The 16,418-nt window shown below is 40.4% G+C and overlaps 1 protein-coding gene across 6 annotated transcripts in view; it reads left to right on the top strand.

The window, feature by feature from the left end:
* The first annotated feature begins 6,122 nt into the window (after nucleotides 1-6,122).
* The window catches only part of Rdl (Resistant to dieldrin), an 80,102-nt gene continuing 69,806 nt past the window's right edge, over nucleotides 6,123-16,418 (top strand). For all 6 annotated transcript variants that reach the window (XM_077404459.1, XM_077404461.1, XM_077404462.1 and 3 more), the window contains exon 1: nucleotides 6,123-6,339. In XM_077404459.1, the coding sequence (XP_077260585.1) occupies nucleotides 6,242-6,339 (98 nt within the window). In that variant the 5' untranslated portion in view covers nucleotides 6,123-6,241. The remainder of the gene's footprint in view (nucleotides 6,340-16,418) is intronic.

The raw sequence follows: 16,418 nt of genomic DNA, 5'->3' as shown, positions 1-16,418 counted from the left end.
ACTCGTAATCTGAGGAACGGTTCGAGTCCACTAGAGCCATGTAACATGGAAAAGTTTTTTTTCCGAAAAACCGCGCCCCTCCGTGCAGGATGCGGAGAAAACTGGGCTCCGTCTTTCGGAAGAGACGTTACGGTGGTCCTTTCGCGGACCCAGCTAGTCAAGTAACAGTTCGTCATGAGGTAATTGAAAACAAACATTACACACAGCATTCCAATAATTATAATAATATAACATGATTTTACACGCACGCGTTAATCGTATTTAATTATTTACTAATTAAAAAAATATCACAATAGTAGTGCGGTTGAACTCGATTTAGGTTAGGTCAGGCATGACAGTACGAGTAAAGCAATATGCGCGTGCCATGGATCCACTACTTATTTAACCTCATATATCAGAGCAAAACATTCGGCAAGCCCTTATTTTCAAGGTATGTACGAAATCCGAAAACTTCAGGGAATATTTTAAGACATGAATAATGTATTCGTCTGATCGCTAAGTACATGTATTATTCGTTGAAAACCTCGGCCGTGGCGATTTGCATCGTTCTATCTTTCTCGTTCGTTAGATGTAAACAAGGATAGAATGACAATGACACGCTCCGCTAACGCACATTTAGAATGACTTATTTCTTGTAAAGTGTCGGTAACCTCACTTGATTTTTCGTACACATGTCCCTTATTACTGTATATTTAACATATATCAAATTTAGGTACTTATCTAATACTTGTTCTCACGAAAGGACCACCTTAAACCGTTGATCCAAAGGAGGAAACAGTAAGGTAGTGGATGAATTGGAGGTTAGGGTTAGGTACGTCCCTTCAAAACGCCCTTTAAGGCCCCTTGGGGTATATAAAGTAAAATTCTTTATCCTTATTTTGCATTCATTGCTTTTTTTCTCATTTCCACATATTTTATAATCTATTCTCGTACTTATATACCTAGTAGCTTATATAGGTAAGCAGCTAACTAGCTGCATAAGCTACTTAATATCAATCTATATAATATTTCAAACCTAGTTCCAAACCAGGTTCCAAAACCTAGCGTTAATGTTACTTAGGCTGCGGTCCACTTGACGCTACAAATGCTTTGGAGCGTTCTTCTTCTCCTTCTTCTTTCGTTGAAAGAAAAGAGAAGAGGAATGCTTCGAAGCATTTGTAGCGTCAAGTGGATCGCAGCTTTAATTACATGGATGTTTGTATTCTCTGTTTAGTTCCGTTTGATGGAACGCAATTCCCGAGCGCTGAATTAATGATTTATCTTCTTCCTGCGCATCCCGGCTGCTTAGTTGGTCTAATATATTTTGTGAGCGACCGTTCAGCCCACGCTGTGTCGCGTTTTGATTAAAAGCGGGCGGAACGGCGATCCGCGCCATACGAGTCCCGCGGGGCGTTAAGAGCATTCTGGCGTTTGGCTGACGGTCCCCCGCGATACATCGCGTTTGTTGCCATATTTGGCCGGATCATTCGGGCCACTACAGTCGGTCGGTCGATCGGTCGGTCGGTCGGTCGGTTGGTCGCTCGGTCTCTAGAGCAAACGGAGTGGCAGGCTACTGGTACAGGAGAAGCTCGAGCGCGGCTCGTTCCGGCGCGCAACGTTTGCCAAGATCAATAGACGGGCCGCAAGCCGTTATCCCAGGCGACAGAGAGCCCGCTGGTTTTGATCTCTCGCGCATGCGCTCTCACCTCTTTCACAAACCCCTCATCGCACTTTCTATCCCCCTTGCCGACCTCTGACGATAACGGTCGCAGCGTCGGATGTGAGCGACAATCGCGTCGTCAGTCCACGAGAGCGCCGGAATTCGTGCGGCGGCTCGTGCGTTTACTTGCACTACTGTCCAGACCAAACATCGTTCGTCTAGCAGTACCTAACATCTTCATGCACAGAGACCAATTGTATACAGAAGGCCAGAACACATCCGCTGGCAACTCAGTTGTTTAGACAAGAAAGAGAAAGAGAGAGAGGGAGAGGGAGAGAGAGAGAATATGATTTGTTCGTTGCAATTAGCTATAAACTATAATCTTCTGTCATCTCTGATGCTATTTTAAATACTTATATTTGAATAAAATTATCATTTATGTTTTTCTACTAAAAATTCCTCTTATTTTGTGTTAATTAAATATTATTGACATAATATTAAATTTTTATTATTTTTGGAGATCATTATATCAACGTTATTTATTTTCTCTGTTGCTGTAGTACACATTTTACCTAAGGTAAAATATATTTTTCTGAATTCAGGAAATGAAATCGCCGAAACATACAATGTTAGAGTGAGATACGAGACGGGAGAAAAGATAAAAAAAATTTCAGCGTTGATGCACGATTACTGTCGAAACTGTCACATTGTAGCTAAATATTGAAAGTACAAAAAAGCAATATTCTGCAAAACAAAATGAAAGCTGAAGCGGTAAAATGAAGCAAAAGGACCGGGGATGCAATTGAAATAAAATCCAATCAAATTTTCCGCATTCGATGTATAAAGAGATTTGCATATATATCATCGAAGGCATCGATATTTTTGCATCAAACGTTTCGCGTCGTACAATTTTATAATAGCTTAAAAAAAAATAAACTTTTATGTTTTGATGTAATTCCATAAAATAAAGAAGATGTTATACGATAAAATGAGATATATAAAACTGCATAGTATAACATTTTGTACCGTGCAAACGAGTAAAATAATATAATGCAAAATAATGCGTGATATTTTAATATATGTAAGCGTATACACCCCCAAAGATTAATACCTAATGATAGATCGCGTGGGACGAGCCGGACGAGTTTACGAAGATATCTTCTCAATGTGCATGGCGATTTTCATAAATATTTCTATAAATATTCGACATACATCATTACGCCCATTAAATTATATTCATAAAAGTACATTTTATGCGCTCATAAAATTAAGATTATACAAATTAGAGATTGCGATAAGATATTCTTGGATTAATGGAGATCTCGCTCATCGGCAACTAAATTCCTAATCATAAATTCGAAGCAGACGGCGCATGTACAGATTATGTATCCCTTTCTAAAAAAGGCATGGATAGTTTATTGTTGCCTCTTTTCCGCGATGCCGATTGGTTCTCTTGCTGCGCTTACTTCATTTGCAGCTGTCATTGTATATTTTGACAGTTGTATGTATCATGGGGTTAATAGTCTAATAGTAATAGCATAATGTTAAAGCTAAATAGCGCGCGCGAAGCGCGCGTCTGTAGTGTCTAGTAATATATAAAAGAGATGAAAAATATGCCAACGTGAACATTGCTTTTCAAGCGAGCCAAGACGTTAGATTAAAACGCATAAAATTCACCCTCATCGTCCCGTCGCGTCGCTCGCGTGCTGGGTGCTCCGATGCTCCGTATATAGACAGAGTGTCCTAAGAATTGCGAATTATACACCGTAGACATTTTGAAATCTTTTCTTTGCAAGCAGTCGATATTTTAACTATTTTAAATATTCTGCGATGAAAAGGTTTTGCAGTGTGTATATCTATATTCTTAAATCTTAAAGAGATAAAGTTTGAAATGTAGATTTTAAATCTTATCTTTCTCGAAATATTCAGAATGTTTATGTTCTTATAATTCTACAGTATACTGAAGCATACGTAGCAACTATGATCTAGAAATACGCTGCTCCTAAGACACCCCGTATATAGGTACTTACGCATCGCACGGCTCGATGGAGGGCGCAAACTCGTGTTTGTACTGCGTATTCAAAGTTTACCCCGCAACTCGAGAATTTGATTCAAAGTCGCGCGGGCGGAAAGAATGTACACTCACCGCTCCGGTTACTTACGTTACGATCCGCATTAGCTTCGCTCTAGCGGAGAGTTGGAAGCGACACGTCTCAATGTCGCACGCACGTGTACGCGTGTTCTATATGTGTGCGTCCGCGAATGCGAAAATACGTATCATCGTCCGCCCTTTGATGTGCGTCAACGTCGCTCCAAAGCGCGTACCTTACAAAGACGAGTAGGGTGTACGCGAGAGATTAGCAAAAAGATTCAGCAGTCGAATATTTTTCACGAGGCAGTGCCGAGCTGCAAATAGAATGTCTTCTGATGCACCTCTTTTCACTCTTTTACGTCGCTGGTATGCACTCAGGCCGCTTTACATGCCGACGCGAAACCACCGTATACGCGTAATCCGGAAAGTAACGTATCGATATACGCCCGTCCCTGCTAAGCTCAGGTCTGCGCGAAGAAGGGAAAAGAAACAAGTATAAGTAAAACGAGCGGAAACGAATAACACGGTTGTGCAAGAAAATTGTGAAGGAAAAGCGAGAGCGAGACGCGACGGCGATGATGAAAACGCGACCACCAAAGTGCCGGAAGAAGGAAAACGTGTTTTTCGCCGGGTCAATGCGACGATTTAATTAACCGCGGAATAACGAAAATTATTAAATCGAGCGACAGAGCAACAGACGGTGTAGATACGGTGATAATCTTCGTCGCTTCATGCGGACAGGTATAAGTGAATTAATTAGAAGATAAGAGGCGAAGACACGAGAGGATTGACGCAATTTTAATACACTGTAAGGGATGCTAGTAAATATAATGTACTCTTGTGTTAATATACACACATCAGTCAAATTCTCTAAGAAGGTAGACGTGAGGTTGAGAACCACCAAGTTCCTGAGACAATCAGAAAGAGTGACAGCACGCAATCGTGCGGTTAAAGTATCTCAGATTCTATAGTATTTCTATGTACTATCACGTTCGCGAAACATCATATGGCCATTATTTCAATTAGAAAACGCATGCCTACTAACTATAGATTAAACATATTTACATGTACTAGGTAGCTATAGTTATGGAATGTCCAAACATATCGTGTACGCTGTAAAATACAAGAATTCAGCTATATATTATGTTAATTATCATTAATCATTGTGATGTGACACAATCGTGATCTCTTAAAAAAGCAGCCACTGAGCGAACATGAGCTTCTTCCGCTGTGCATCAATACACTCAGCAGGGCACGCTGACAAGGGGGATGGCGGGAGGGTGGAGGGTGACGAAAACTACTAAGTTCATGAAACAATCAGGTAGTCAGGGTGACAGCGAGCGCAGGCACGACGGCAGTTGTCGGCTTGAGGCGAGCAGGCAAGTTAGAATAGATGGAAGAGAGAGGGTGAAAAGGGGCGAGAGAGGGAAGGAGAAATGGACGAGGGTGGGCAGACAGGTAGGCAAGCAAGCAAGCAGGCTAGCAGGCAGGCAGGAAGGAAGGAATTGCGCCTGCGCGCTGAAACGGCCGGGCTAGACGCGAGAGCCGCCACTCCCGAGCGCGTAGCGGTGTACCGCGGGTGCTGACCGAGTGTCCCCGCGAGAAGAGCGAGAGAGAGTGAGAGGGCAAGAGCGAGAGAAAGGAGTGCGGAGAGAAAGAGCAGGCCGTGAGAGAGGTGACAGGAGCAGAAAGATGTTCGTCGCGAGAGGAAGGATCCTGCGGAAGCGGAGCTCGTGGCAGGACACCGTCGGCGATCAGAAGACTCCGGCTCTGTAGGACGCAAAACGAAGAAGGAGGCGCACTATCTTCAGGAGGAGAAGGATCCTCGTCTCCCTCCTTCGCCGACACCCGTTATCCCCCCCCGCCCGATTGTCATCCCGGTGTGCCTCTTCCGCCTCGAAAACGCCGCGGGAATCGCGAACGAAACTCGGTGCCGAGCGGGAAAGTACGGTGGAGGAGCGAGGGAGAGACAAGAGAGACGAAGAAGAATCGCGAAAGATTCCCGGTGCTGACAACGTTTCGCAAAACTATCCTACGTCTTCGTTTATCGCGCGTAATCAAGACTACCGCTGTGATCTCGTCGCGAGTGACGAAGCGCAAAAGGTGACACAAAAGCAGAATGTGTCCGCGGTAGAATTACCCCGGATCGAGCTTCAAGTGTCGTGATATTACAATCCATGTCGCCGCTTGAATATTCGCAAATGTACGATTGTGAGTGATAGTGACGGGAAGATACAGGCATAGGTGAGCGGAGAAGATCGGGCGAGGAGAGCGTTGAGAGAGCTGAGAGAGGATCGTGGAAAAGCGACGGGCCAGAGAGCGCACACGGAGAGAAGCCTGAAGAGGAAGCAAGACGGGGGTAGGAGGGTGGGCTGGGCGGGCGGGAGGGAGGGAGGGTGAGACGCAGACGACACGCAGAGAGGCGCCGGGTCAACGCGCCAGGTAGCAACGCCTCCAGGACAACCGTCGCCGTTCTCGTCCTCACGCGGCGACACCGGGGGACGACAGCCATGGGGTCCTTCCACGCCGTCTCCGGGAGCTTCGTTCTCCTCGTGGCCACGGTCGTCCTACTGCCCGCCACGCATCACACACCGTTTGCATACGCCGCGTAAGTCAGCTTGTTTTTGTACGCGCTTACTTAGGCTTAGGCAAAATGCGAGAGGCGCGCGCGTAAACGCAACCATGAGAATAACTTGAAATTTGCATGTGGTTTTTTTTTCAAAAATAAATGCTGAGAGATAAATCCTGTCTTCAATTATACACGTATTTACACGAAGTAAGAGTGGAGTGTTAAAAAAAAATTGTGCGAAACCTCGCGGCAATGAGTTGTTGATGTTTTCTTTACATTTGCAAAGGAAGTTTATCAACGAGTTGGTGATGTTTTCTTTTACATTTGCAAAGCGAATTTATCGCAATCTTTGAAACCTGTTTAACATGTCTTTTCATGTTTAGAAATGTCCGAAGAGCGTATGGAAATAAAATTATTAAAATAAACGTATACTTAAAGGTTTGAAGAAAAAGTAAAAAAAAAAGAGAAATGTGTCCGTCATTCGCTTAGAAATACTATCCAATATTTCAGAAAAGTTAATATCTTATATCTAGACACTTTTGGATTTGTAGAGATAATGTTAATAAAATATTTTAATATAACTGATTTTTATCGATTCTCTATCATCAATTGTAAAACTAACTAATTCATAGAATTCTTGATTTTACTCATACAATTTTGTTAGAAAGATGTCATATTTGAAATCAGCTCTAGTGAGAGATTTAAAATATTTTTACGTACACACACATTATTGCTATCGAAAATATATTAGTGTTATCGGTACGACAGAAGATTTAATGAGCAATATTTTATACATTCCTTTATATTAAAATTTTATGGTAAAGAACAACGATACATCTCTCTCACAATTATACAAAGAGACATTTTACCTTACCAGATAACACATAAGCCCTTCTGTATAAATGTTGGAAAAAAAAATATTGCGTTGGGCAAATCGTGACGAATGGCATCTTCATTGCGATACGCGTCATTCATTATGCCACTTCGACGGAAATAACGAAGTTTTATTACGCGATCGTGTCTGACGTCAACCCGCCCGCTGCCTACTATCAAGTGCAAACAAGATAGATTTAGCCTTTGACATAACGGGCGCCACAATGAGAGCGCCGCATAGCTCTCTCCGCCGTCTGGATGCACCTCCGTGATTGTATGTAAATGAGCGGATATATGCAGTTACATTGCATGCTCTAGTGTATGTCTCACCACTACGCGCGCAAGCTCTTTCCATATGATGACAATGACACCATCCCTCCGTGCCTCCAAGGCGACGATAAGGAAGCGCTCTCTCTCTCTCTCTCTCTCTCTCTCTCTCTCTCCCCTTTCCCGCGCATTTTAATAAGCATAATATATTTTGCATCGTAAATTGATCGTTAAGTTAAACTTTTCCAATCGATGATTATTAATCGACAAGGTCAATACATAGTGAGCACAAATTTTCAATCGTCATGATTAAATGTGATTAAATATATTGTAGAACTGTTACAGCGATATTAGTTAATTCCAATAAATAAATGCATGATAATTACTATATTTTATGCCAATAGATTAAAAATCAATAAAACAATTATACATAAAGCCTGATCTACAATGTGCTTTTTGCTTTCTGTTTTTTGCTCTTAAGCGACTATCCCGTATTTCGCAATTGCGTCGCGTAACGCGATGTTTTTTGTTCTCTGTCGCCTAAGATAAAAATTGACGAACTTCAGAAGAGACAAGAAACATCACGTTACGCGATGGAATTGCAAAATACGAGATAGTCGCAAAGAGATTAAGAGCAAAAAACAGAAAGCAAAGAGCACATTGTAGATCAGCCTTAACAGATTATAAAATAAAAAATAAATTTAAACACTTTTTTTATGTGTTCTATTGCTAGGCAGAAAAATTACCTTGTAATTAAATTAAAAGATTTAATAATAAAACCGTTACATTACAATATTCATTATAATTAAAGCACATTACCAATCTGATAATTTTTTCAAGTGTTTTAACTTATGTCGTAATTAATGGAAACATATAAAATATACATGAGCCTTATTGTCAATTACAAAATGCTATTTTAAGCAGTAACAAAACGATAAACCGGAGAATAGAAAGAACAGAGGCGGACGCGAGCAATAGCAACAAAGCGCAAACAATGTCGACGTTGGAATTGGTCGATGCTACACCCGCTCATCCGTTCATCGCAATTCACCAGTACGTATTAATAATCCGCAAATGTAGCCGGCAAAAGATATCTGCAACACGAGCCAGCGCTATCGATCACTGCACGAAACATTCGACGCATTATACTCGCGACCGACGCGACGGCTGCGTTTACTCAGACTCTTTCCCTGGCCGTTGCGATATGTTTCGTTACTACTGAAATCTTACTACGACCATTGTATCTTTTAAGCATATTTTCAATAGTCTCAATATCTTCTAATATATAAATGCAATGTATAACCGCATATGAACGCATTTTCTTAAACAAAAAGCAAATTAAAAGTTAATTGATGTTTTTATTTTTATATAATCTTTATAACATAAATGCTCTAAGCAATAACACCGAAAGCATATTTTGTTTGGACACTCCAATTGTTTAAAATCCTCGACAAACAGTGAGAATTTTTGTTTAATATAAAAACGCATCTATATAGCTTTATAATAATGCATTTTCTATCATAAACTGAATCATGTAGTGAATAGTCCACACGGCGGATATAATTCTCTGAATGAAAACTATATTTAATGTAACGACAAGCTGTACGCATAGTTTTCTTTAGCAAATGCAATAAGCGGTACGAGAAGCCTCTGTTTCGAGGCCAGACAGTGAAGGTTTTCCACACACAATCTCTACTGCATTTATATTCCAATAATCACAAATATAGATTCATGAATAATCACGAACAAAGACGTAGGTTCAGCCTCGTAACATTGTGAAAAAATTGAGGGTAGAATAGAGAACTTAGCCAGTGACATTGACTAACTGCGACATTATCGATGTTTCCATACATTTATGATAGTTTAACAGTCTAACGAGACACGTATATACTTGACCGTGCGCTGACACATGGGCATAGTTAACCAATTTTATATTCTTCAGGTGTCAAAGACAATCTCCCTCTTTTATTATCGGACGATACACTATACCCATAGCGGGACAACCGATGTCGAAAGAGTTTTAATTCGCCGTGCTATTATATGAAGCAAAGGTGGTAAACGAGTAGTTACATGTAGTCAGAGGGATTATCAATATTTACGCTCTTCCGGCGAGCGGAGCCTCGGTCGTTCCACCTGTTTCCTCCTCGAGTGGGCCGCGCTTCTCTTTGGCCTCCTCCAAACCTATATGAGTACCAACCGCGAAAGCACTGTAGTGTGGTATCGGTGATCGCAGTAGAGCTCTCGAGCAGGAGGGTGCTCCCAACGTGGCAGAGCTCCAAATCCTCCTACGCCGCTACACCCTCGCCAGCCCACCGTGGCTAGAATCGTCGCCACCCTCGCCCACTCTCTCGGATCGGTGGCGCGCACCAGGCCCCTTCTCTAACACAACGAGGAAGAACACCCTTTCTCTGCTGCTTCACTCGGTCACCCGGACCGAGCTTGATCCAGAATCCCAATTACGTCGCGCCATCTTCGTCGAAGTTGACGCACAATCCTTAGGATAGCCTCATTAATTAAATCTAATGATCGTGTCTATTGAATAACAATTATTTTGCGGTGATGAGAATGTAACAAAATTTCGTAACAAAATAAATTAAAATTTTCCTTTCTAAAAAAAGGCATGTTAAATCGATACTCGCATCTCTCGAAGTCTTCTCGAAAGTCTCGACGTGCTTTGTTGGCTCTTTTCCGCGATGCTGATTGATTCTGTTGCTGCACTAACTTCGTGAGCGGCTGTCATAGCATATTTTGACAGTTGTGTGTAATATTAAAGCTAAATAGCGCGCGCGAGGCGCGCGTCTGTGATGTCTAGTGTTTAAAAAAATAAGTGCTCGATAAATATACCAACAAAATTGGCTGGACTAGTAGTATAAGTCAATAACAAAAACGACTTGTTATAAACTAACTTTTGTGCAAACTTATTTTGAAATAATATAAAATTTTTCTTATTTCTTTCTCTTCGTTTATATGAGTATAATAAAAAATAGCTCGTGTAAGATGTTCACTTTTAAATATCGGTTTAAAAAATTTTGTATATGGTTTAAGTTTTCAAATTTAGATTATATATTTTTTAATATTGCTATACTCATCAAAACTACCTACATATTTATATATCTTTATTTCGACTTTCACGTATAATTTTATTTTAAAATAGACATTTTCGTACAATTATCAGAAATATATCATAAATTCGGTTCCACTTCGATCGGATTACGGAAAATGCTAAAGGTTGCGATCATATCACGAGTAATTAATATGGCTATCGTCGAAAATATCCGTTCAAGGATTTCGCGAAGAGCCACTATCTATCGATCCGTGATATCTCACATCGGGATGCGACTCTCGTAGACAGGACGATTTCTCGGCAACTTTCCGGAATTGGAAACATCGTGGATTATCATCCGGTCGAGAATCGTCGTGTTTTCGTCGTAAGAGCATCGCCCACCGCGGAAACAGGCGAAATCCGACCAAATCATTGGACCTCAACTGACCTATTTTCAGCGGCATACAAACGCGCGTTATACTTTTGCAACGGAACGGATTGTTGTTTTCCTTCGCGTATCCATTCTAGCCTGGTTTGTGCAGCCGCGTTGGCAATACTACCATCGCTTGGAAGGATAACAGTGACAGCCGATGCCATCGAGTGTTTTTCCATTACCGCTTCGGCCAGAAAAGATTTATCTTTTTCGCGGTCCTATAATACAGATATATCTGATGGCGTCCTGTATTCCGTGTAATGGAGCTTCAAATTTATGTCCGCTTTTAGAAATGCTACCATGTATCCAAATATGAAGTACATAGAAGTCTAGCAGTAACTACTGAATTTTCTGTACTTTGCCATTTGAGTGTTTAAGAAATCGTGTACGCAAAGATATTTCCGGCACGAGACACGGTTATATTAAATAAAAAATAGTCGCAGTAATTGCAAACGTTTCAAGAAACAATATAATGTATAAGAATTACATGGATTCTACATGAGAATGGCAGTAAAAGGAGCAAAATATTGTCATCAATATAAATATAGCATTTATAATAGTATTTAACAGTAAAGAAAAGCAGCTTTAATTTATGTTAAAAAAGATTCTTTATATTATATATGTATTTGGATATCACTATAAATTGATAAATTGATAACATAAAAGTAAAGTAAAAGGTCGATGTGGTTACACATGTCCCAATTTCGAAAACGGAGCATTTTACGTAAACAAATTAGTGACTGACAGCTGGCGCACAAAGGCTGACAGAAATCGGGCATATAGTGGAATAGAAAGACGCGAGCAGACAGAGAATGACGCTTCGTTCGCAAACAACCAATGCATATTTAATAGTGGACGATTATTAATAAGCGCTTATACGCGAATGATTGATGAAACCATACGGATACGGAACCATGCAAGTTTTAACAATTTGTGTCACGATTTATATGTAGTGGCAGTGGATCTGTTCTATTTTACTGCGCTCTTCATGCTTACAAAATATAAAAGCTTCTCGATTATGCGTGTTTCAGAAAAAGAATGAAGAAAAAGAGAACAAGTTTTGTAGTTAAAGAAAAATGAACTTTACTGCAAAAAATCCGGATTGTCTTCGCGAGGAACAAAATTTGTCAATTTTGTTTTAAAACCTTCTGAGTTGCCTATTGCTCTATTATTTAAACCATAAAAAAGAGATTAAGAAAATAGAACACGTAATAACTTTTGCAATAAGCACAGTCTCTCTCTCTCTCTCTCTGTCTTTCACGTTGTAGTAAATGTTATTTCCGACATATCGCTTTAGAACCTATGCTATTATTTCTATCGACAACATTATGATATTTAGCGAGATTACAGCGTGACATAACAAAACGATATTTCCGATAGTAACTTCAAACTTAATCGGAACGGCGGCCGGTAACTCGACAGCGAAGAGGCGCGAGCGAAGACACGAGAGAACGGTATCCGGATCGACGAGCGAGAGCCCATCTAGTTAGCTGCAAATCGAATATTCTTCGGTAACTGTAATATCCGGTTGAGCCGAGCTGAGCATTCAAACGGCTGACTGTTCCTCGTGCTTTATCACTGGCATACCGAGTGCCATATTCCGCGTAGCAACGATACAGGAAACCGTAGCCTCGATACTAATGATTTCATCCACTCGCTGGATTCGTTCGCCCTTGCTCACTCAACGATTTATTCCAGTAGTTCTCAGGTTTTTGTTACGTAAAGCTGACGTTATAAATTACATGGAGAAACACGCTAGGATATTTCTTCATATGTATAAAAATATATATCTGGGATATTCATCAAAAGAGAATATATTTTTGCAAAGACGAAATATAGAAACTCATGCATATAACGTATTGCATAAATATTCTAAAATAACAGCATGTTGGCAAAATTTCTAAATGTTTCTCGACATAAAATCTTTCTAATTTACCTATTTTTTGTAAATCTATTTTTAATAATATCTATATGTCTCTTTAATAATAAATTATCACATGTCTTACAAATCAAATCATTAATTTTAATACATATTTATGATTAAAATTTGCCTGAGATTATTTATCTAAAGTATGACTGCTTTTTAAAATAAAAGGTTAGATATTACATGAAAGTTTAAGTCTCGGTATTTTTATAATAACGTAAATGAGATACACGTATTTATCTATATAGAAATATTTCATCTAAAAATAATTTAATTAATAGAAAATACTATCAAAACACACATAGCAGATACGTCATCATGAGTGCTTTTTTTATAGTGTAAAGCAAACAACTATAACGCTCACTGCACGTGCCATTTTCTTAAATCTGTTCCGCAGAAATTTTCTTCTTATTATATAGCATATATCGTATAAACTTGAACTTTTTTTTCTCGCATAATAATCGTCGGAAGCATATACTTAATACGACGCGCTTGGCCTTCGAATAAACTTTTTAATGCGACTTTGCTATCGTATTCTTCGCGGTTACGGATTGCCAAGTACTTGTCATCTTTCGCCGAAGTCCCATCGCAATTTTTGATCAATCTCTCCGACTGTTCATATATGTTTCGCGTATTTGGTTCCCGATTCCCAATTCCCCGGCGCATTTTCCGTCACGAATATATCGCTGCGATACTACAAACGTGCTGGTTGGAGTTATTAGTGTTGGAGTTAAAGTACTTGGACAGTAACCGCGATGTGGAGAGTCGAGCACAGCTCGAGCGGTCACGCGATACGGAGACTTTCCTGTTCGCTTTTGGATTTTAACTCGTGGCTTCTGCGCTCATAAATTCGTGTGCCGCGCGGCAAGTGTCACGATTAATATGCGGTTGTACCGCCCCGTGCGTCCCCTCGTCGTCTACACGACCACCGTGTTGCGAAATTCGCGACCGTGCCGTGACAGTCGCCATACTTTCAAATTACTTTCAAATTACCACTCGCCGAATAACGAAGATTCTACCACGCAACGCGAGTGGAATAAACCAAATTATTATGTCGTCGGTGGTGCCGCAAGAACGGATAAATTACGACACATACACGTAATATGTACGTCTTCCCTGAACCGGAGGTGCGTCGATAGATGAAGTTCACGGTTGCGTGACGCAATAAGAAAGCTATACATTTATTCGTTGTTGTAAAAATACAATAGTCGCGGTAACTTACGCGAAGTTGTATGCCTACACTTCAATATGATCTGGACTAATGTCAATAAAGAGGAAGCATATTGCGAATAATTTAATACACATTACTGATAATTGATTGTTAGAGCAGAATTATTTTTTATTATTATTTATATTTTATTTATAACAAAAATGTGTAGCGCAAAATAGTGCACAATAGATAATTATATTAAAACAGAACGGAATAATAATACGTGTAAGATATAAACGCTTCAACATCAATACTTTTAGATATTTCCTCAAAACTAAATGATCGGGAGGTACTTGTATCTCACTAACATGCGAGTAATCAAAGTCGATCGAATTATTTATAAATGAATGGCAAGGTATACAGAGGCGCACCGCGAAGAAATTCAACAGGGATCGATTTGCGTTCAAGGATGAATGGAACGAAGAATAGCCAAGAACAATTACGGTAAACAAACGTCATAACCAATGTTGGACATACTAGATACTGGCGTAAAACCGCATGCAAGTGGTAACACAAGAGACAGGCAAGACAGCGAAGATGATAAGCAAATAAATCAATATAGCCAGTAAACTAACAAATTGCTCTTTCTCTTGCGTGCCAAATTACGTAAAGAAAGCAAATAATCAGCTCGATTAGCAAACAAATTAGCAAACGAGATTCCCAACAAACCCTCAGAATTAATAGAATGTAATGTGCGCATCATTCCAGAAATAATAACGATAACTTTAAATAGCAGAAATTGGTTAATATTAATATGCATATACATATATGCATCTCTAGATGTGTAATTTATCTTGCAATGAATAACGCGCGATCATAAAATAGATACGACAATGAAACTCTACACTTGAAAATTACACTATTTAATATGCAGGTAAAGCAAAGGAAAAGCAGTTAAAGGAGCAAGTTGGACGCAGATTGAACGAAGCCAATGCAGCGTACATATACGGGTTTGCACGTCTTCCAAATAAATCCTTGCAGAATTCGAATATCACGCTCTAGATGAAATAATGTAGGTTGCAATTAACTATATCAACATATATACTTGGTGCATATATGTATGTCACAAGATCCTACGTCATTTATATCAAGAATATCAAAGCTTAAGTTTAGCGACTAACAGTAATGAGAGATAAGACGGAAAAACATTATTTACACAGCCAAGTGAGATGCATACGCGGCATGTAAATGCAATTCAGAAACTTTTGTAATATGTCATCGCCCCTGCCATCGGCACCCACTCGTCGTCCGTGATAATCATCGCGCGCACGCATCGCGATGTCCACGAAGAGGGATTGAAGCTCTAAAAGCTTTCTTTCGCAAAGCGAGTTGGAAGTATGACGAGGTGATGGACGATGTAAATGCCACTCCTGATGACGCGAGTTGACAAAATGATAGACTCGATGACTACCTCGGCGGTTGCGGCACGTCTCGCACGCGTGACGTACGCGGAGTCGAAGATGAGCGAAGATGACGGGGCGAGGAGTCGGGAAGGAAGGGAAAACAGCTTGCGGGAGGGAGTCGAGGAAGGGATGGGAGGTTGTCGGAGGTTGTGGGTGCCCGGGGTGGAGAGCGGGGGTTTCTCGCGTGCAGCCTTGACATGGGCCAGGAAATCAATGGGACCTCCAACACCGATGCAAACTCGGTCAACCAAGCCGCGCAACGGCCCACGACCATAATGTCGTGCAGTATACGCGCGGATGTATACACCACTGTCGATCAGCAATCGATGCGAGATCTCGGTCTGAGAAGCGTCTTCGCGTTAACCGTCGAATATCTACATCTTCGAATCCAGCGATGACGTGAACCAATAATAGACCGAAGGTCGAAACGATCAAATAGCGATGAACGATGAAAATAAACGTGAAGAGCCTTGTGAAAAAAGCGAGTCGCGGTTGCGACATGATTAAACCAACAGGAATAAGGTAAAATGAATTAATGGTTTAATGAAAATTTTTCTCTTAAAAAATCTTTGACATTATCAATTAATTTCAAGTGATCTTTAAACAAAACTTCATGCTGAGCGTCTTTTTTTTTATAAAGCACGATTTTACGTCTTTTTGAAATCCTTTGAAAGAAATGTCCGCGCTATCGATATCAAAGTCAAGCGTGTATCAAAAAAGGAATTGGTATTCGTCGTGCATTCCTGAAAATCATGATCTCGATCCGACGTTCTGTTGTCTATCGCGATGATGGCATCGGTGCCGATGGGCAGGAAATGAAACGACATTTCAAAAGGAAATGTCAAACAGTCCGGTAGGCACGCCTCGCCGATCAGAAACAACCGCTCTATCTGTTCTCTCCACTTGATTTCCCTACATCAGATATCAAGTAACGAAATAGATACTTAACATTTCGCAAATGACAC

The sequence above is a fragment of the Temnothorax americanus genome, unplaced genomic scaffold (assembly GCF_048541705.1).
Source record: "Temnothorax americanus isolate GAGA-0224 unplaced genomic scaffold, ASM4854170v1 Scaffold19, whole genome shotgun sequence".
NCBI classification, from domain to species: Eukaryota; Metazoa; Arthropoda; class Insecta; order Hymenoptera; family Formicidae; genus Temnothorax; species Temnothorax americanus.
The sequence above is the reverse complement of the archived record's forward strand: the minus strand, read 5'-3'. Positions and strand labels throughout refer to the sequence as shown.